Below are 21,510 nucleotides of genomic sequence, written 5' to 3'. Positions count from 1 at the left end.
CTTGATTGTTATTTATTTATTTATTTTTTGCATTCCTCTAGTTCTTTTAATGTCCTATTTGGGTATTATATTTGGGATCCCCATGTTTCCAAGCCCCCTCCTCGCCCCTTGTTAGAAGGGCCAACCACTCCACTTCAATGTTGATGTACTTATCAACAGCTAGACATGCTCTCTGTATGGTTTTCTTGTGGCCAATTGATGAGCAAAGATAGTTGGCCTATTAATATTGACCAAAATTGATTAGGAATCTTTTATGATAATTTTCTACCTCTTCCCTCACCCCCCAAAATTCCCAAACCAAACCTTTCAAATCAGAGAAAGCTGCCAAGCTCATAGGGTAGGTTTAATTTGAATAGCGGTTTAATTAACCAGATTTTGCACTTTTTAACCACACACATGCTTCTTGTTTTCTTCTCAGTTTGGAGATGGTTGTGCACCTTATTTTTCTTTCATTCAGCATGTCTCTGAGTGCCTTCTGTGTGCCAAGAACTGATCCAGACAGTCGGGAGCAGCCCTGAGTAAGGCAGGCAAGGACAAATAAATGAACAAGATACTTTGAGAGAGATAAGGTGGACGTGATAGAGTAGAATAGCATTCTAGAGCAGGATCTTCTCTAGTGTGGTGAAGGCGGCCTCTCAGGAAATGACATTCGAGGTAATTGTGTGAAGTAGGAACTTCAGGTAGAAGTAATTGTGGCACATTAAGAGGATCAGAGTGAAGACCAGTGTGGTTAGAGCACTGAGCAAAGGGGAAAGTGGCATCCATATGATATCAGAGAGGTAGGCAGGTGCCACTCACATATGCCTTGTAAGTATTGCAAGAGAGGATTCTGTTCTGATGGGATGTCAGAACTGAAGTGTTTTAAACGGGGGAATGATATATATTCCATCACATTGTTAAAAGATCCCTCTGGCTTGGTTTGGAGAATGGATTATAAGGGCCAAGGGAGAGGCAGGGACATTAGTTTGGAGGGTCTTGCTCGAAGACAGTCCAGAGGTGACATGGCTAGGACTCAGAAGCAGTGAGAAGATTAATAATAGCTTCTGTTTATTGAATGTTGACTTTGTAGATGGATTTGCTTCCCCCAACCCCCCAAGTGTAAACTGATAGGGTTTATGGGAGTGGAGTAGGAGTTGGTAGTGAGGGAAAAGAAAAATCAAAGAATATTTTTAGGTTTTTAATATTAAGGGGATGGCCAGTGGTACCCTTTATTGGGATGAGGTTTGAGGAAAAGGTGATAGAGGAAATCAAGAGTTTTGTTTTGCCATGTTAAGTTTGATGGTAGATATTCCAAGAGGCAGTGCCACATAGGCAGATGGATAAAATACAGGCATACCTTGTTTTATTGTGCTTTGCGTTACTATGCTTCACAGATGTTCTTCACAAATTGAAGTCAAGGCCCTCCACCAGCAGCCCTAGCCGGTTTGGCTCAGTGGTTAGAGCGTCGACCCGTGGACTGAAGGGTCTCGGGTTCGATTCTGGCCAAGGGCACATACCTTGGTCAGGGAGCAAGCGGGAGGCAACCAATCGATTTGTCTCTCTCGCATCGATGTCTCCCCCTTCCACTCTCTCTGAAAAGCAATGGAAAAAATATCCTTGGGTGAGGATTTTAAGAAAAGAAAAAAAGACCCTCCACCAGCAAAAAGAATACAACTTGCTTTATTGAGATAGCTACTGAATTGTGGTCTGGAACTAAAGCCGCAGTATTTCTGAGGCATGCCTGTCATCTGAATCTCAGTAGGAAATTGATTTCTGTAGACAAATTTGGAGTTAGCACCATGTACGTGTTTATTTACCATTGTGCCATGAGTCCTGAAGACCACTCCTAGGTTTGGTGATTTGTTAGGAGTACTCACAGGACTCAGTATATAGTTGTACTCAATAGTCGATGGTGTCAATGAATCAAAATTATACTGTTTTTTTAAAATCCTCACCTGCGGATATGTTTATATTCATTTTTAGAGAGAGAGAGAAACACTAATTGGTTACCTCCCATAGACGCCCCAACTGGGGATCGAATTCCCAACCTAGGTATGTGCCCTGACCAGGAATTGAACATGCAGCATTTTGGCGTACAGGACAATGCTCCAATCAGCTGTGCCGCCTGTCCAGAGCTATACTTTATTTTTTTTGTCAGATGGGCAAAAACATTTTTTTGGTGTGCCGAAGAATTTAGTAATTAGTTTATGTGTGCCATGAGATGAAAAAGGTTGAAAATTGCTGCAGTGGAGTCATACAGGATATGTACTTAATTCCTCCTGCATTGAATTATGACAACACGTGTGAAATGTATACCTGGATGCTCATTAGAGACTCAGTGCCCAGTTTTTATTGGGATGTGCCACAGGCATCCTCTGCTAATATTTCAAAAAGAAAGCAGGTGTTCAGCACATAAACAATATTGTTTGAACAATTTAGGCACAGTAAACCACCCTTATTAGTTAGGAAATGGCAGGAACACTTCTGAAACCCAGGTTCTCAGATGCCTGCCAAGGGCCAACCTTATAAGCAGGCCTTTCTAAGGGCAGCAGTCTCAGGCTTGCTATGTTAACTCTTTTCTGCACAGTTGCAGAGGAACATTTCTGCTCCAACTATACATGAGGTGCTATTGGAAGTGTTGTAGATACTTAGAATTCTTGCCCTTAGTAGGCTACCATAGGCCTACAGTACATGGGATAAGACAGAAACACCGAAATTATAGCAGTTGTATCAAGGAAGTGCCATTAAAACTGCAAAGGAAGAAAAGGCCCCCAAGCCCGGCCAGTGTATCTCAGTGGTTGTCTACCCATGAACCAGGAGGTCGGGGTTCGATTCCTGGTCAGGACACATGCCCAGGTTTCGGGCCTGATCCCCAGCAGGGGGCGTGCAGGAGGCAGCTGATCAATAACTCTCATCATTCATGTTTCCATCTCTCTCCCTCTCTGAAATCAATAAAGACATTTTTTTAAAAACCAAAGAAAAGGCCCCCAAGCTGGCCTGATACTTCAAGCAGCAATCCTGTGTGTATAATACACACTTTTTGCTTTTTAGATCAATTTTACAGTGATTCAGTTTATAATCAGAATTAAAATACATACTAAGTTGTGTTCAACATAACAAGTTATGTATGTAATTATCACCTTCCAGTGTATTCATTGATGGTGGCAATGATTTTTTTGTGTTTTTTCACTTAAAGATTTCTCAATTTAGAACGGAGTTAGTGCAACGTGAAAAGAGAACTCCTTCTATTACAAAACTACTTTATTGCTTTAGCAGTATCCAGTTCTAGATGCTAAAGTGACTTCCTTTTTTTGGAGCTATGGCAAAACTTCATCAGTAAAAAGATTTCTTGACTATTATATCTGTAACTTTTAAACTTATTTGGCAAAACCTTGACTTAATATAGTTCTCAAAGAATTAAGCTATCCTGGTGAATTACCTATTAAACTAGAGCTCCCTTTTGGATTTAGCCTTTAGTAGTGAAAGCCTATTGAAAATGTCCTTAGGTTATAGCAGGTTTGAGCATCAGTTTCCATTGTATAGTAACATGGCTGAAGCTCAGTTGTAAGTCTTGATTGAGTCCCAAATATCCCCAGGGATGGTTGGTGGGTGGGTGCTGTCCCCTCCCTCCCCCTCCTTTTTAACTAAATCTTAGATAATAATTGGTTGTCATGATTAAGGTTTCTCTTTTAAGTGAAAGGAGAATTTGCAGAGAACAATTTTATGTTAAAAGTACCAACCAGTTAATTAAGTTCTGATTAGTTATGATTTGGTTATACTATTTGTAATGACTTTGTTTTTCTAAACCCTACATTTGATCACATCAGGGACTTCCCTTTGCCGTCAGGATAAAGGCCACATGCTTACTATGGTATTCAGGGCCCTCTATATTCTAATTCCACTCTGTCCCACCAGATTCTCTGCTATTTCTGTACACTCCCTATATACTTAAGCTACCTGAATCACTCACAACTTGTCCCTCTTCTCCTTGTTTTACTTTGAGGGTTCCATTCAAAGGAGGGGAGATAACATGAGCAAAGGCACATGCACAAGAAAGAGCAAGTTCTGAGTAGAAAATCAGTGTGGTCCAATGTTGCTAGAATGTGAAGTCATAGGTAGGGTATGTATGGAAAGGTGAAAGGCTACTGGGTCAAGCCCTAGAGATCAGGACCTAGGCCTAATTCTTTGTATTCCAAGCACAGTATTTCATAAACTTTATTGAATGAGCAGGTGAGTGCTTAGTTGATGTCTGGCATGAATGACCTTGATGTAGTAAGGTGATTGCTTTAAATTAACTAATTGTATGGCTTACTGAAACCTATCTAAAATTTTTTTAAAAGATTACAATTAGACAAATGTTATTGTACTTATTCTAGGGTAGATAGCATTGGGCAGGGGGAAGACAGATCCCTGCCCTTATATTAAAATGGAAAGAGTGAAACAAGTAAACTATATAGCATATCGGAAGATAAGCAATGTGGAGAAGGGAGTGTAATTTTAAATAGGGGCATTAGAGAAGGACTCACAGTAAATGTGTTGTGTGAGCTAATACACACCTAGAGGAGAGCAAATGAGCCATGCCACCATCTGGGGGAATGTGGTTCCAGGCAAAGTGAACTTTAAATGCAAAGGCCCTGAGGAAGGAGGGCCAGGGTAGCTGTTTAGGGGAGGGAGGAGGTGAGGCCAGAGAACTAATGGGCTTTGTAGGCTTTATAAGGACTTTCACACTTTTATTCTGAGGGATAATGGGGAAGAGCTCTGGCAGTTTTGAACAAGGGTGACAAGGTCTGCTTTAACGCAACAGCTAGAATTCTATTTTTTAAGTTTGTTAATAGATTGTAGGAGGACAAGGGTGGAAGCAGGGAGACCAGTAATGAGGCTGGATTGTAATAATCAGTTAGGAGATGATAGTGGCGTGGATCAGGTTGATAGCAGAAGAAGAGGTAAGAAGTAATTTGTTTCTAGATATATTTTGAAGATGGAGTAAAAGTGTTTTATCACAGATATCAAATAATTAGTTTATACCTTTGTTTTATAAACTATTAGTAGAATTTTTTTCTTACCCTCACCTCAGACGAAAAGAAAAAGGGTTAACAACAGCAACAAATTAATTTGTATGTACCCTGATTTAGTACTTTAATCACAATTCAGTTAAATTTGACACTAATAATTCATAACTAATATAGTCTGACCAGATTAGGCTGAAAACTTACCTCACCTTAGGTATTGACATAAATTTGAGAAAAGTGCTGTCAGGGCTGAGGGTGGAAATTCTCATCTCAGTTGATTTGGGATGATTTCTTCTTAAAGTTCCATTAAATTTAAGATACTGACTTAGTTATGCAGATGTCAGGTTATCTCTCCTTGTCATTCAGTGTAAGATCATTGACGTCCAGATAGCTCTACAGTCCAGAAAAATTCATAGTTACAAGTGGAAGGTGAGGGAATTTGTTTCCCTTTCAGAAAGCCTTGCCTGGCTGGGCGTGGCTTAGCGGTTGAGCATTGACCTAGGATCCAGGGGATCGAGGTTCAATTCTGGTCAGGGCACATGCCCGGGTTGCAGGCTCAATCCCCAGTTGGGGGCGTGCAGGAGGCAGCCAATCAATGACTTTCTCATCATTGACGTTTCTCTCTCTCTCTCTCTCTCTCTCTCTCTCTCTCTCTCTCTCTCTCTCTCTCTCTGCCTCTGCTTCTCCCTCTCCCTCTCCCTCTCCCTCTCCCCCCCCCTTCCTCCCTCCCTCTCTCTGAAATCAATAACTATTTTTTTTAAAAGAAAGAAAGTCTTTCCCCACTCTTCCACTTGCTGTCTCACACTTTAGGTAAGCCACCAGTTCACTCTGAATGCTAGTTACAGTTACCTCATTGAAAAACTATCTGTTTCAAGAGTGTAATATGTCAAGAAAAAACTGTCTAAATTACTAAGGACTGTATTATGCTCAGTGTGTTCTAAGATTATCTATTCAATACTTTTGTGTGAACATGGAATACAAACCTAGCCCAGAATTAAGGTAATTATGAAGCAATTAATTTAAAGTTGAAATCAGTCTTGGCATATATGTATATATGATTGTATTTGTACATGTAGAGGTATTGGTGTGTTAACACTGATGAGTAGTAGTGACTTTATTCCCCATTTTAAACATTTGTATTTTTTTAATCTTTTTTTTTTCTATCCTTAAAACTTTTGGTCCCCTTTAATTTCCAGCAGAATGTCTGGCACTAGATTTCAGTTAACGTCCTCTTGAAAAGCAGGCTGTCACAATTGATGGTATCAAATCTGATTATTATGTCTGTAAAAATCCGCCATTGGCTTTTTGCCCTATTTGCCCCATCTTTCAAAGGGGATAAAAGACACAGATTAATCTCTCACTCCGACACAAGAAGAATATAGTTTCCTGGTCAAGTTTTGGGTATCCACTTATTACAATATATACCTTACTTTTCCTTCTGTTTTAAATGTGTAAATCATTTAGTCAGTTGTTGATTATTTTTTTAAGTACATCTATCCTAATTAAAAACAAAAAATCTTAAGCTTATATATATCTTTTCATCTTTTCTGGGCAGAGAGGCAGATGAAGGCTGTAAAAAACCTTTAGAAAGATTGCTGAACATCTGGCAAGAAAGAAGTGTGTATGGCGGCGAGTTCATACAGCAGCTGAAGCTGTCTATGGAGGACTCCAAGAGCCCTCCCCCCAAAGGTAGAAACATCACCACATGTTTACAGCTCTTGGTCTTTGCCTACTTTCGAATCAAATATGAAAAGCTGCAGTGGGGGTTGCTGTGAACCACCAGCGATTATATGATTCTTCAAAGAGATGATCATAAACGATGGTGAGAATTTATGTAGTGCTCGCAGCGTGCAAGCCTGGTTCTAGTATTCATGCTATTCATCATCTCACACCCTCACTTTTGCTCTGTGTTCTCCTTGGCTCTCCTGCCTTTCAGACTTTCTGTGTACCAGGGAAAGACACAACAGCATTTTTTAGAGTTGTGAGCAACTAGGAAGTACCCTGGACTAAGATTCTGTCCTAGCTCTTCCCCTAATTACTGTAGGATCGTGGATAAGTCCTTTAGCCCTTTCAGAACTTGGTTTCATTAACTACCAATGTTGTTTTGGACCATACTTCTGATGATTGTCACCTTGCTGTCTGAAATTGACTTTGGTCTCTGTTGAACTCGGGATATTCTTGGGAAGTGTATACATGTATGCGAGTTTTACCAAGTCCTTGAGAGCTTATGTTATTTTCTTTAAAGAGAAGTAAAGACAAATGTTATTTGGTTCTTTGGCTTCTAGTTAGTTGCGGTTTAATTTTAGCTGACATGGAGTGACCTGCACACATACTCGTGCCTAGAGGATCAAGTCCACGTACTAATACGTTCTCTAGGGCTCTTGAGAGTCTGGCTCGTCTGCTTTCCTAGATTCTCCTGCCGTTCCTCTTTGTATACCATATTCTTTTGGCCACACCCAGTAATTTCCCCTCTGGATGCTCTATTGGTGCCTCTTCCTTTGCATTTGTTGTTACCTCTGCCTGAGATGTCCTTCTGCCCCTTTCACTGTGTGGTGAACTCATTCTTCGAGAATGCTACTCATCCTGACACCTTCCCTAGTTCGTCTCGCACATGTGGCCATTCCCCCCACGTTCCTCTGGTACTTCTTAAATGATTCTGCTGTAGAATACAACCATAGTAATAGCATTCATTTGGCAACCCGTATTGTGTACCTCCTGTGATCTCTTCCAGGTCTGAGTTTATATGCATTTGAAGTGGGATAGCTTTCCTGTGAAACTAGAAGTTAGAGACTCTCCAAGAATGATACAAGTGCTTTCAAACTACAGGTCATTGTTCTTTTACTTGGAATTGATTTAAACCAAAAAACAATTTTGGAGCCGCTTTGCACAGTAACTTCTGAAAAGCAAGATGTTTCCTACCTTGGAATCTGGTGATGTTTGTATTGTGTCCTGTGGTGGTGTTCTGCACAGCATTGAGAAATTATTCAGCACTCTCTGCCTTCAAATTCATTGGTAAACAGTGCTGATTTTTAAAAATACCTTTGGGCAAGTAGGAGAGCTCTGAAATACAATGTTTGAAGCTAAGCGTTGAATTTCAGTTAAACAAGCAGTTGCCAGACATGTGCTTTGAGTAAACAGCTATGCTATAGGAAAGAGAGGAGTGAGAAATAGTTCTGCACTTAGGGAGCAGTCAGACAAATTGGGGAATTTGTGGCCGTGGTAGGTTTGAAAATACCTCCATTGGGTTTCTTAGTCTTTTGAGCATCTTGATATTAACAACAAGAGAGGCAGTATTCCTCTGTGTGGAGGATAATGCTGATCTAAAGATAGTTTCTCCTCTGTTCTATAAAGACGGAAACACATCGTAAGGGTCCAACATGTGTATTAGTCCCAGTCAACCACTCTGTCTTCTCACTGTCTTCTTTGGACCCGAGTTATCAGAATATTTTACCACAATCCTTTCAAAATATTGATGATCTCTCCAGAAGTTTATTTCCAAATTTAAAGTCTTCTTATACTTCAGATTTAATTCATAACTTTAGAATTTATCTTTGAAATAAAAATTTTCCTGTGTAACTTTGACAGTTCTACCATTGGAGAATGCGTGAGATTAGGAATTTTGTTTTAGAACTAGACCATTCTTGAATTATATACCCGTCTCCCCAGGTGCAAGACCCAGGGTTTCTAAGGTTGCCTCTCTTTTTGGAAATACTCAAGCTTTTGCTTGACTGAATGGAACTTTATTACTTACCTGAGTCATACATGAATCACACAATATTGTATAGTTGTAGAGGGATTTAGAAAGGAAAGGCAGATACAAAGGAAATAGCATTTATTGAGCATATATTAGGTATTAGCCTCTCTGCTCACTGCTTTTCATGTTAGTTTATTTTAGATCCTTACCACTACTCTATGAATTTGGTATTTTCATATTTCAGATGAAGATACTAAGGCTCACAAGAGTATAGTAATTTTGTCCAAATACATATAATTGATAATGGAGAATTCAAATCCAGATCTATTTGACTTTAAAGCCTGTGCTTTTTATATCATACTTTTTTCTGAAAGCATAGCAGATTTGAATTAGGGTAAGAATTCATGAGTAGTCACCCAACTTTCCTGGGTCTTAGTGTGGTTACGTTAGCTATTCAGAGCAGGGTTTTGACATCAGACTTCCAGAGTATGAATCCCAACTTTGTCATTTCCAAACTTTTAACCTTGAACACAGCATCTGACCTATCTGGGCCTCAGGTTCTTCAGTGTACTTTATGGCTGTAGATAGTAATACTTTATAGGGTGTTTGTGAGTATTACTTGAGATAATGTAGAAGATGTTAAGCGATGATGTGACTTTTATTTGTACCCCCCATTCTAATATTTAATATCCTGAGTTCCTAAATACGAACTCTAGCAAAAGTAGAAGGAGACTTACTAGTATTTTTAGTTTCTCAGATTTTGTGCAAGACTAGAAAGCATAGTGGTTAAGAGCACAAGCTCTAGGTTGCACTTCCCTGGGTTCAAGTCTGGCCCTGGCCACTCAGTTCAGTGAGGTGATCTGGATAAAGTGCTTTCAGGGCTATGCCTCAAGTGTCAGCCCTTTGTTTGTTGCAGTTTTTTTCTTTCTTTCTGTGAGCAAAGTTTAATGTGCTTTTTAAATTTTTTCTTTATTTTGCAGGGAGGGAACAAAGAATGAGGAAGCTGTTGCAAACAATATTTCCTGATTATTTTCTCATTATAAAAGAAATACAAAATTTATGGGTTTTTGTTTCCTTTTCCCCAGAAAATTTCAAGTGCATTCTTTAGAAGATCCAGCTTTATAGGCAGATGACTACATTTTGTAATGTGACTTGAGAACCTTCAGACTAACTTTTTGCCTTAAAATTAGTTTCATAGTCTGCCATAATGTATGAAATTCTACCAAAATTCAGGTCTCTAAGAGGCATACCATAAACACTTAGGTAACCAGGATTACTTGAAAGTTAGGTGAGTACAAGTTCCGCTGGAGACACAGGGACAGGTTGGAAGATAGAAGAGAAGATGTGCAGAATGAAGGCAGAAGATTTCGGTCACTTGTAGTGTTTGCCCTGCCTGTAACAGTGTTTGAGTGAGTAAAAAGAGTATAAATACTGTGGTCAGAAGCCAGATTGATAGTGGAAGGGTGCCTTTTCTTAAATTTAGATGCAGGAAGGGGACTGACAGATTTCCTAGGTTATTTCTAATGGCTGTGTGATTAGATTGAGAATACTGGGCGTCATGACTGCTAACTTTGTACAGATGAGTCAGGGTAGTCACCAGAGCAGGCTGTCCTATTTGTGTAAAGGAATGCAGTGATAGTCATTTCTGGTGCAGCACTAGCGTTTTCCAAGCTCTGTGCTTCCTCTCCTTCAAGGGGTTTCAAGCTCAGGCCTGTTGACGCCTTCCTAGGTGTTACAGGGATGTAAAGGAATGTTTCTGTCAGAGGTAAGGTCAGTGTCTGCCTGTGACCATGCAAAGTAACAATGGCCACATACTGTGGGAGTTAGAGGGAGATGATGCCTGAAAGAGAGAGGGAGTACTCAAGATGGTATTACCATTACCATGTGTAAGTAGGCTTTGCACTTAAGTGGCCAGACATTCCACGTTTTTTAATAAAGGCACAATGGGGTGAGAGCTCAGCTTTAGGAACGTTAATTTAATAAAAGTGTAGTCTAAGTTGGAAAGGGAGCTGCTAGAGGCAGGGAGACCAGTTGGGATATTGGTCTGGACAAGGCATGGTAAGGGGCTATGGGAAGGAGCAGAGAGGAGATATGTAGGAGACCCCTCAGAGCTGTGGAATCTGCTAGAAGTTGGGACTTTGGGAGAATATTCTGGTGGTTCCAAGGTATCATACTTGGAAGGTGAGGCCAGTAGAAGTGTTCATAATGAAAAGTAGCTCAGAAAAGATGATCCCTATGGGGGAAATGATGAGTAATTCATTTCCAGTAGGTCCTCCAAGTGGAGATTGGTGAGAACTGGAAAAAGAGGATAATAATGGTTATCTCCTATTATTGCTTCCTCTTTCATCAGAATGGCAAAGGTCAGAAATGCCCCTAAAATTATTTGCGTCAATTTCATTTCAGTCTGTGTCACTCTGCGAGTCAGTGGCAGCATGAAGTGGTAAAAGGAACTCCAGCCCAGCTAGAGTGGCTCAGTTGGTTGTGCACCAAAAGGTTGCTGGTTTGATTCCCAGTCAGGGCACATACCTGGGTCGCCGGTTTGATAACTGGTTGGGCAGGTGCGGAAGACAACTGATCGATGTTTCTCCCCTCCGTCCGTCCCTCCCTCCCTCCCTCCCTCCCTCCCTCCCTCCCTCCCTCCCTCCCTCTCTCTCACTTTCTCTCTCTCACAGCATGTCCTCAGGTGAGGATTAAAAAATAATTTAATAAAATAAAAAAAAGAAACTCCAAATTAGGAGACAGATGACTGGCTGTAGGACCCAGACCGATGAGTTCTTAAACTTTGGACAAACCACAGCCTGTGGGCCTTGATACTCATGAGAAATAAGGTGGGGAAAGCAGAGACAGGAGTTTATCTAAGGCCTGCCAGTGCCCAGTCAGTGATTCTGAGTATCTTGAGGTATTCAGTGATGTGTGGTTTTTATATATAAACATTTTTGTATGAGAGTTTGAAAACTGAAGGATTCAAGTTTTAAAATTTTTTCTACTTTATTTAGTATATTTAACAATTTATTGAGCGTTCTTCTAGGTGTTTGGAAGTGAACAAAATAATACAAATTTGTTTTTTTTGTTCTTATGCTGAAATTCTTAGTGGCTAAATGCCTATGTGGGTCATACCACATACTACACATTCATTAGGCAGCTACTGTGTGCAGATTGCCACTAGATATTTCATATGCAAAGTATATCCTAATAGACTTCTGTTTTAAAAATACAGCAGCCCTTGCATCGCATAGTAGTCAAGGACTGTAAAAGTGACCATGGATGCTGAAACCACCATACCAAGGGATTTTAATAATCAATAGAGGAAGTTATGATTGTTCTGCAACTTTTAAGATTTTTCTGTTAAAGAATTAAAATCTCCCTGTTGATTACAATTGTATATATAAACAAAGATAGTAAAACTAATATTAGGGTGCTCTAACAAAAAATTAGAAACATTGAGAATTGAAGTGTTTATTTCTTTGTAACAAACTTATCAAAAGTGATTTTAGCAGAACTTGCTTGTACAGTTTGTGATCCAGAACAAGCATCTTTTCTGTCTTAATGAATTGTCATACTGCTTTCTAACTTTGGATCAGCTTCCAACATTTTATTCTTTATTTTCAGTGTCATGAAAATAGCTTGGAGAGTTCCTTTGCTATACAGCTCTTTGCCGGCTGCATTCCCCCGGACGCTGTCGTTTTCATCACAGCCACTTTCTTCATTTGTGTTGATTAGTTGGCCTTCACTAAGTTCCTCTGGCTTTGAATCTAGAGTCTCTAGAAGCCTGCGGCAGTGCCAGCATTCCCACAGCCAGCCATTTCTGCTACAGCTCCATTGACGGTCCTTTCAGATTGCACTTCCAGCATTAGTTTTAGTTTTAATTTCTTTGCTGCTCTTTCATCTTTGACCAGTCACTGACCTTGAAGAAATGATATGGTCACCGATCATGATGCACTTCCATTATTTGCATAGTGATTTGTGGACTGAAGTTAGTCACAAAGCTTGCTCTTTATGCAATTACTCATAGTTAATGTGCCATGGTAAATGAAATTTGGACCATGTTGTTGAGGAACTTGTGGTGTTTAACTAAATCATGGTAACAAATCTGTGCATACTAGAATTGTACAAAGTGAGGACTGCCTGAATTGCAAAAGTTGTTTCTTATTTTAGTAGAACAAACACACACATTAAGAAAAAATAAAATTCATGATACTGACTTGGCTTTCATATCAAACATAGCTTGTCCAGTTAATGTGTAAGGTAGAAAACAGGAACTGTGTCCTTGGTTGTAGAAGAAAATGTTCAATTAAGCAAGAATATGTTCTGTTGATAACATCCAGAGTTCTGAGGTAGGTGCATTGTGACCCCTCATTTAACAGATGAGAAGATAATTGTGTGGTGCTAAGTCAATGTGACTGCCTTGAAAACAGCACAGATTTTTTTAGTCAGACCTTTAAATGTGTTATTTAACCTCTCTGAGTCTTCATTTTCTCACCTGTAAAATGGAAATATTACATCTTAGAATTGTTGGAAAGATTAAATGTAAAAAAACTATTGCAATGCCTGGCCCATGTTAGGTATCTGAACCTAAATTTATTACTTAGATTTATGTTCCACAGTTGTTTGGCATATATTTTGTATTGTACAATTTGATGCAAAATGGATGATCTTGGAATTAACACATCTATCATAACAAGATAAAAGCACACAGTACAGATAAAAATGTAACCTGTTAGTTTCAAAAGTGGTTAATTTTAAAATGGAAACTGAAGTAATTTCTCCTAGTGATATCTATCATATTTTTCATTAATGGTTATTTTTAATTTTAAGGTAAGATTGTTTTGTTTTTAAAGGGATAGTTTAAAGGATATTTGTATTTAGAATTTTTGACACAATTTCATTGATGGGTTTCTCTCTACTATTTATTTTCTGAACTTATCCTAGAAAGCATAATGAATCTTATTTATACGCAGTATATTCTTTATAAACCCTTGCACACATCGGCTTACTTCATTACATTGTTTGATGGATTTCTTACCATTTTACTTCTTCTGTTAACTGTTTTTTAAGATGAGTTGGTAAGTTTCACATGATTTTCAATGCTTGTTTTGAGTAGTAATTTTTCCAGTGAGTGAATCTGAGATGACAAAGGCCATTTTGACTCTTTTCAGTAATGTAGAACTACCACCAATTTAAAATAAAGGTTAATGTTACACTATCTCTGGAAATGACCCCTCCTGCTCTTTTTTGCATGTGACCATTGTACATAACATTTGACTCTTACCTTTGCAGGCTTTGGTGACTCAAATTTGTCACTTTTTTGTTCCCTGTAGCAACAGAGGAGAAGAAATCTCTGAAGCGAACTTTTCAGCAGATACAAGAGGAGGAGGACGACGATTACCCTGGAAGCTACTCCCCACAAGATCCTTCTGCAGGACCCCTCTTGGTATGTCCTGCCCCCAGAGGATAGGGCACAGTAGCGTGGTGAAGTGACCTCTAGTTGGAGATTATGACCACAAGGTGGCGCAGGCGACCAGCACTGTGGAATCCCCAGAGGGTAGCTCTCAGGGCACTGGGTGCAAGATCCACCTAGCGAAGCTTGCCAGACAGCAGGCTTGACTTTGCAGGCCAGGACTTCGGCATGGATTTATGTTTTATAGTGTACTTGGACCTGGCATTTTTTCACTCCTAGAAATTGAAAATATTCTTTAAAAATAGATTTTTGTGACAGGATGTAGAATTTTATTCATGGTCTGCAATGGGCTTTTAAATGTCAGGAATGATCTTTTTTAGAATTTGCCTCCACCTCATTTAACTCCAACTAATTTTTTTAAACCCCATGTGTTAACAGATAGTGTTGTGTTTTATTGTATAGACTGAGGAACTAATCAAAGCCTTGCAGGACCTGGAAAATGCCGCATCAGGGGATGCTACTGTCCGACAGAAAATTGCTTCTTTGCCCCAGGAAGTGCAAGATGTTTCTCTATTGGAAAAAATAACAGGTGAGAAGGTAGAATTTGGGTAAAAGATGAGGGAAGAGGGACATATCTCTAATTCATCAAACCCTATGGCATACTTAGGTCTGCACTTATAGACTCTCCATTTAGTATTTGGTGCTCTGCCATCATGGGATTTGGAAACATAGCTCCATGCTAAACAGTGAAGCTGCTGGAATAATCCAAGCTTGACTAGAGATTCTAGGAATTACTGCAGAAATGCTGGTGTGCCACAACTTGTGGCACTCTAAGGTCTGTTGAAAACATAGTGCAAATTGTATGGGCTGGGGACAGAGGGGGGAAGGCATTGAACTCATGACCCTCTTACTAAAAAAAAAAAATTATAATTCAGTGCTGTGTAATTTATACATTGCACATTGACACACCCCATAGATCAGGGGTGAGGAACCGTTTTTGTGCGAAGGGCCATTTGGATATTTATAACATCACTCATGGGCCATACAAAATTATCAGCTTAAAAATTAGCCTGCTATATTTGGTCATTTAATTAACTCACCAAATGGGCCAGACCAAATGATTTCGCGGGCCTTATACGACCTATGGGCTAGACGTTCCCCACCCCTGCATAGATGATAGTGTCTTCAGTGCCAAGAACTCTAGGTGTGTGTGGTTGTGTCAGTTTCCCCTATTGATGATCACTCCCAGTTAAACAGGGAGGGGCAGTTGACATTATCCTCACTTTATGCATGGGAAATTGAGAGGAAGGAATGAAGCTCTGTGCCACACACTTCTACTCTTCGTGCTAGTTAATCTTTGGAGACAACTGAATGTAAGTCCCTGTATTACATAGGAGGAAATTGAGGCTTTGAGATGTTAGGGGTCTTGCATGAGTAGTGGCTCTTGGGTTTTCAACCTAGGCTGCAAAGCCTATTTTTTTCCGATGACGAAAGCTCAAACCTTTCATTCCACTCTTTTCTGATGGCCACTGTTTTTTCCCTTTCAGTCCCTTGACTTAGCTGCTTCATTAACTTCCTTCATATCCATTTAAAGGAAATTGAGGTTGCTCATGAAATATTTCCTTCATTCAACAAATATTTGAAGCATACTGTGTAGCAGATGCTCTTGGTTTCCTACCCATATCTCCTCATGGCTTAAGTGCCAAAAAGAAAAATAAAGCAGGGGTGCGATGGTGGAGATAATTGAAGGATGTACTATTTTAAAGTTGGTCAGGGAAGGCTTTTCTGGTGAGATGATCTTTGATCAGAAGCCCCCCAAATGAGGAAGCAGGCCATGAGGTTATCTGAGGGGAAGACATGCTCCCAGGCAGAGGGAACAGTACATGGAGAGACCTTTAGGCAGGAGTTTACTTAGCTGGAGAACACAACACAGAGGCCTTCAAAATCATACAAGAGTAGATACTCTCCCTCCAGAGAGCAGGCTTGTACTATTCCTCCAGCCCCTCCTTCCCACTCTCCTCCTCCCACTGACAGGTATCCCCTAACCTCTAAGGGACCCCATGAAACATGCAACCAGGGGAGCAATGGGCAGCGCAGCTGGTCCTGGGCTAACCCCCTGAACCTGTTTCCAAGGCCCCCTTTTCTCCGACTTCCCTGTGAGCCAAGGCAGCCCAGCCCAGGCTCTCCTATCTCTTCTTCTATGCCCTTTCTTCCTTCACTCTCCTAAGTCTATTTTTACTGTGGTCAATAAATTCTTGCTTGCTTTTCTACAAAAAAAAAAAATCATACAAGAGTCATTTCAGCTTACTCTCCCTGCTTCCCCAGCCCTGACAGTGAAACCTTACCGGATTCCCAACCTTCACTCCCCTTATGTCCTCATTTTCTTCTTTACTTAGCTTAGCGTTTTTATAATCTTAAGAGTACAGTTCAGAAGTATTAAGTACATTTCAATTGTTGTGCAACCAATTACCAGAACTCTTTTTATCTTGCAAAACTGAAACACTGTACTCACTAAATAAATAACAACTCATCATCCCATTCCCCACCCCTGGAGGCCACCATGCTTAGATCCAGCTTTTCATCTATCTCTATCCTGGATCTGCGCAGCTGAATGTGGCTGAGGAAAACAACACACACTGGCTGGCTGCCTGTGTGGACGGCATGCTCTTTTCTAAACCAGCTCCTCTACTTGTTCCTTAGACCTGTTCCTTCTCACCTACTCGAAGACATTGCTCCAACAGATCTCTCCTTTTCTCTTGCATCTTCCAATTTTTTTCTTCTACTGGATCATTCTTCATAGCATAAAAACATGTTTTTTTTTCCCATGTGGGAAAAAAATTTTCTTGACCCGTATGTTCCCCTAGCAGAATATCTTAAATAGATTGCCTGTGTTCATCTGGCTGCATTTTTCCTCCTCTCATTCTCTTTTGATTCTACTTTACTGAAACCGCTCTTACCAGTGTTGCTGATGACCTATCTCTCCGTTGCTAAATTCCATGGTGAATATTTTGCCCAGTCTTAACTTGAGGTCATCTTAACTTGCCTTCAGTAACATTTGGCCCAGTTGGTCATTTTTCTTTTTCCTGAAAATATTTTCTCACTTCCTGTGGTAGACAGAATAATGATCCCCTCAAAATGTCTGTATCCTAATCCCTAGAACCTGCAGATATATCACTTTACCTGGCAGGAGGGACTTTGTGGGTGTGATTATGTTAAGGATCTTGAGATGGGGACATTGTCCTGAACTATTTGGGTGGACCCAGTGTAATCACATGGTCCTTATAAGAGGGAGGTAGGAGGGCAAGAGCCAAAGGAGATACAATTATGGCAGCAGAAGCCAGGGTGATGCACTTTGAAGATGGAGGAAGGGGCCCCAATAATAAATGTTAAGATAACATGTTTGTGTTGCTTTAAGCCACTAAGTTTGTGGTAATTTGCCACAGCAGCAAACTAGGACCTGTATTTTAGTTTTCTCCTCTCTCTGGCTCTGCGCTTTGCGTTCCCTTTGCTGGTTTCTTCACTTCTCCTTGACCTCAGTGTTGAGTCCTTAGCCCTCTTCTCTAGCAGGCTCACTGACAGTTGAGCTCATCCAGTTTGATTAAATAACAGGTGTTTGTTTTGTTTTTTGCTAAGGATCCCTACTTGATATCTCTAGTGTTAACCTCTCTCTTGACTGAGGCCCATACATCCAACCTCCTATGCAGTGTTACTAGTTGGCTATCTTGATAGACATTTCAAACTTAACTTGCCCAAACCAAACTTCTGATCTCCCCTCCAAAACCTATTTCTCTCATGATCTTCTCCATCTTAGTAAATGGCCCCCCCATTATTTCTGTTGATTGGGACCAAAACCAGCATCTGACACCTTGCCACCACCTCCGCTGCCGCCACCTGGTGGGAGGCACTGCCGCCTTCATTTGGAGTAGCAGTCACCGCCTACCTGGTCTTCTTGTTTCCTCCTTGCCCCCACCATCATTCTTTTCTCAGTACAGTAATCAGAGTGATCTGTTAAATGGAAGTTGGATCATGTCTCCCTCTGCTCCCCCAATCCCCTAGAATAAAAATCAGACATTCAGTGGCATCCATAGTTTGGCCCATTACCACATAGACTTGCACTACTTTCCCCTCGCTTGCTGCTTCAGTCACATGGGCTTCTTGCCAGTCACTCTCCCCTCCTAGGGCTTTTGTTCCTGCTGTTCCTTCTGTTTATAATGGTCTTCCGCAAAGAGTCCTGTGTTCTTCCCCAGGTAGTTCTCTAACTTCCTTCAGGCAGTGGTTTACATATCCTCTCAGTGAAGCCTACCCCAACCACAGCTACAGTTCTCCCTTCCAATGCTTTGTTCTTCCTCTCCTGCCTAATTTTTCCCCAGAGTTCTTATTTTCAGCTGATAAATAAGGAAAATATAGTGTGTAGTTTCTCTTTCTACCTGAGAATGTAAACTTGGGGGCAGAGAGGTTTTGTCCTTTGTGTTCCCTGCTGACTGATAGCCTAGAACAGTGTGGGGCACTCAATAGAAGCCCAGATATTTGCTAAGCTAATTGGAAGGTTTTGAGCAGAGGACTGACAGGTGTAAAAGTCTAATTGGAGTGGGCTTAGTGACCGTGGGAGGAGAGAGGGTGGGTACCAGGAGTGCTGTAAAGAGAGCAGGGAAATGGGCAGTAATTGGAGAGTGACCTGTGGTCTGAAGGTAGAGCATTGTGTTTGTGTGCTGCTGGTGGTGCTTCAGGAGAGGAAAAGAAATCAGACATGGGGAAATGGGGGACATTTGCAGAAACAATCTTGGAAAACAAGAGGTAATGGGATGCTTGTGTACAAGTGGATGGCTGGCTAAAAGGCACACAGCGGTTCATCCATGAAACAGGGAGGGCAGAGCACCTGAGGACCGCCACAGGTAAGTTTTCTGAAGTAAGCATCTTGCTGCTACTTTTTTATTGCATTTTTTCTATAGCTTATAAAACTTTACAAGTTATTTTTCTGGGTTGTAATTATTTGTGTGAATGAATTATCTTCCTTGTACAAGTTCTTAGAGAATGAGTATTGATATTTTAAAAATCTTAAATATTTTTGTTTGTGTTGTCACTTTTTGCCATGAGTACTTAAATATCTTAATGAATTAAACCTTAATGAATTGAAAATTTTCATATAGTTAAACAAAGCCTAACCACCCCAGCAACTTATTCTCAGACTGGACAGCCACTATAGAAGAATAAGTTTCACTGTCCTCTTTACCCTCTGTGACTGAGATTGCTTCTTTGTGTTCCTGCTGGTTCACTCCTCCTTCATCAAGACCATCTTTTTGTTTCCCTATCCCTGAAGGGAATAGAAGTGCCTGATCATGGGCATCAGACTTAATTCAGAGTCCCTCAACTCTTCATCTCCCAATATTTATATTAAGAAGGCACCTACACCCTGGCCGGTTTGACTCAGTGGTTAGAATGTCGGCCTGCGCACTGAAGGGTCGTGGGTTTGATTCCTGGTCAAGGGGCATGTACCTGGGTTGCAGGTTCAATCCCCAGCCCCGGTCAGGGTGCGTGCAGGAGACAACCAGTCAGTGTGTCTCTCTCACATCGATGTTTCTCTCTCCTTCCCTCCCTCTCTGTAAATCAGTGGAAAAAATAGTCTTGGGTGAGGATTAACCAAAAGAAAGGAAGGCTGCACCTAAAAGCCAAACAGTTGCCAGAGAAACGGTGCTGTGAACTCTTAATTCCCAATTACCTACGAGAGTGCTGAGGTCTCACCTCTGACAACTTGTGATAGTTACGACATATCTGTATCACTGTACAACTCACTTTAGTCTCATAGAACTACTGGAGTCCCTGGTGCTCTTTGTGTCAAACACCCATCTATTGTTTCGATCTTTAAAGGCCTTTTTTAAAAAATGAGCTATACATATTTAAAGATCTCATGTTATCACTACCCATGTGTAATAATTATATTTGCTCTTTTAAATGTAAATCGTCCCTTTGTCTCCCTCTCATTTCCTGGTGTTGGACCTCTTTCACCACTTCTAAGAACACCCTTTCTTATGCTTTGGTACTTCATCAGTTTCCCCAAACAATGAGTTGCAACCCACTAATTAGAAATGAATCAGTCTGGTAGGTAATGACTAGCATTTTGTTTTTAATGGAATAGAAGATAGAACACTTCACACATAGTAAGGATAAGTACTGTTTTATGAAACTTTTGTTTCTTTTATTTTTATGTGTTTATATAAAGTGTATTTCTTACTGTGGGTCATGTTCAAAAGCACTTGAAAGCCTCTGTTTTATCAGACCTGATATTTTGCTGAACGCAAGAGAACTCATACCATTTCAAAGTTTGCATAGTTTAAGAGGTAGAATCCTATAGGTCTATTTTAGAGACCTGGTTTTGAGCCCCAACTCCTTAGCTAACCTGATATCAAACCTGTTACGTCGTGTGTGTTTTTCTTACAGTTTCCACATCTAAGGAGTGCTAGCTTTTGTATTCTTTATAGTGCTTGTATTTTGCATTTCAGAGGATTGTTCAAAGAATACTTAACAAAATAATAGGACTGAAAGTCCTTTTAAATTCTCAGAGGCATGGAAAAATTATTTCATGTATGACATTAAATATTTTTCTGTTTATTTGTAGAGCTTTTGCAGGAATAGACACCTAGAAATGTTTGCCAGATTCCCCTCCTTGTAAATTTGCCTCACGCCAAGTAATTCAGAAATGTCCTGTCTTGTTGACAGGAGTGAGTACCTTTGGATCTCTCCATTGGCCAGTCCATTTTTTATCCGCAGGTTCTGGCTTATTCTGGACTCTCTACTTTTAGAGAAAAACTGTCAACCTCCCCCAGAAATGTTTGCAATGGTTCCTATGTGATTTGTATATTGTCTCTATTTTTTGGTCTTATTTGTACTTAGACAAAGAGGCAGCTGAACGTCTTTCAAAAACAGTAGATGAAGCATGTCTGTTACTAGCAGAATATAACGGGCGCCTGGCGGCAGAACTGGAAGACCGGCGCCAACTGGCTCGGATGTTGGTGGAGTACACCCAGAACCAGAAAGATGTTTTGTCAGAAAAGGAGAAAAAACTAGAAGTGAGTACATTGCAAGGCAGACCTAGACTTCCCAAGTTTCCTTTCCTGTACACCACTTTAGGAGGTTTTTATTATGCCTTCATTAGCACTTTGTTTTTCGTTTTATCTTTTAAAACTGCATGAGATGAAAACATTCAGATACTGCAGTTATTTGAACCTAATAGAAAATTGAAGTCACATTTTTATATATCCAAGAAAGAACAAATTGGAATGCAGGAAACACACAATGAACTCTTAAATCACAGTGTTTAGGATCTTAATGTTGTTTTAGTTTGAACTCAAGTTTTTAAAAAATCGTAAATTGAGGAACAAAAAGAACAGGAGTCAGCAAAATCAAAGACTTTATTTGGTGGTGTTTAGGAAATG

The 21,510-nt window shown here is 40.3% G+C and overlaps 1 protein-coding gene across 2 annotated transcripts in view; it reads left to right on the top strand.

Annotated features, from left to right (window-relative positions):
• The window catches only part of RPRD1B (regulation of nuclear pre-mRNA domain containing 1B), a 51,419-nt gene that overhangs the window by 8,087 nt on the left and 21,822 nt on the right, over positions 1 to 21,510 (top strand). For both annotated transcript variants that reach the window (XM_016219347.2, XM_016219348.2), the window contains exons 3-6: positions 6,544 to 6,677; positions 14,001 to 14,113; positions 14,543 to 14,669; positions 20,969 to 21,144. In XM_016219347.2, coding sequence (XP_016074833.1) covers positions 6,544 to 6,677; positions 14,001 to 14,113; positions 14,543 to 14,669; positions 20,969 to 21,144 — 550 coding nt within the window. The remainder of the gene's footprint in view (positions 1 to 6,543; positions 6,678 to 14,000; positions 14,114 to 14,542; positions 14,670 to 20,968; positions 21,145 to 21,510) is intronic.

The sequence above is a fragment of the Miniopterus natalensis genome, chromosome 7, assembly GCF_054644295.1.
Source record: "Miniopterus natalensis isolate mMinNat1 chromosome 7, mMinNat1.hap1, whole genome shotgun sequence".
Lineage (NCBI taxonomy): Eukaryota > Metazoa > Chordata > Mammalia > Chiroptera > Miniopteridae > Miniopterus > Miniopterus natalensis.
Note: the sequence above shows the minus strand (reverse complement) of the source record. Positions and strands in the feature narration are given on the sequence as shown.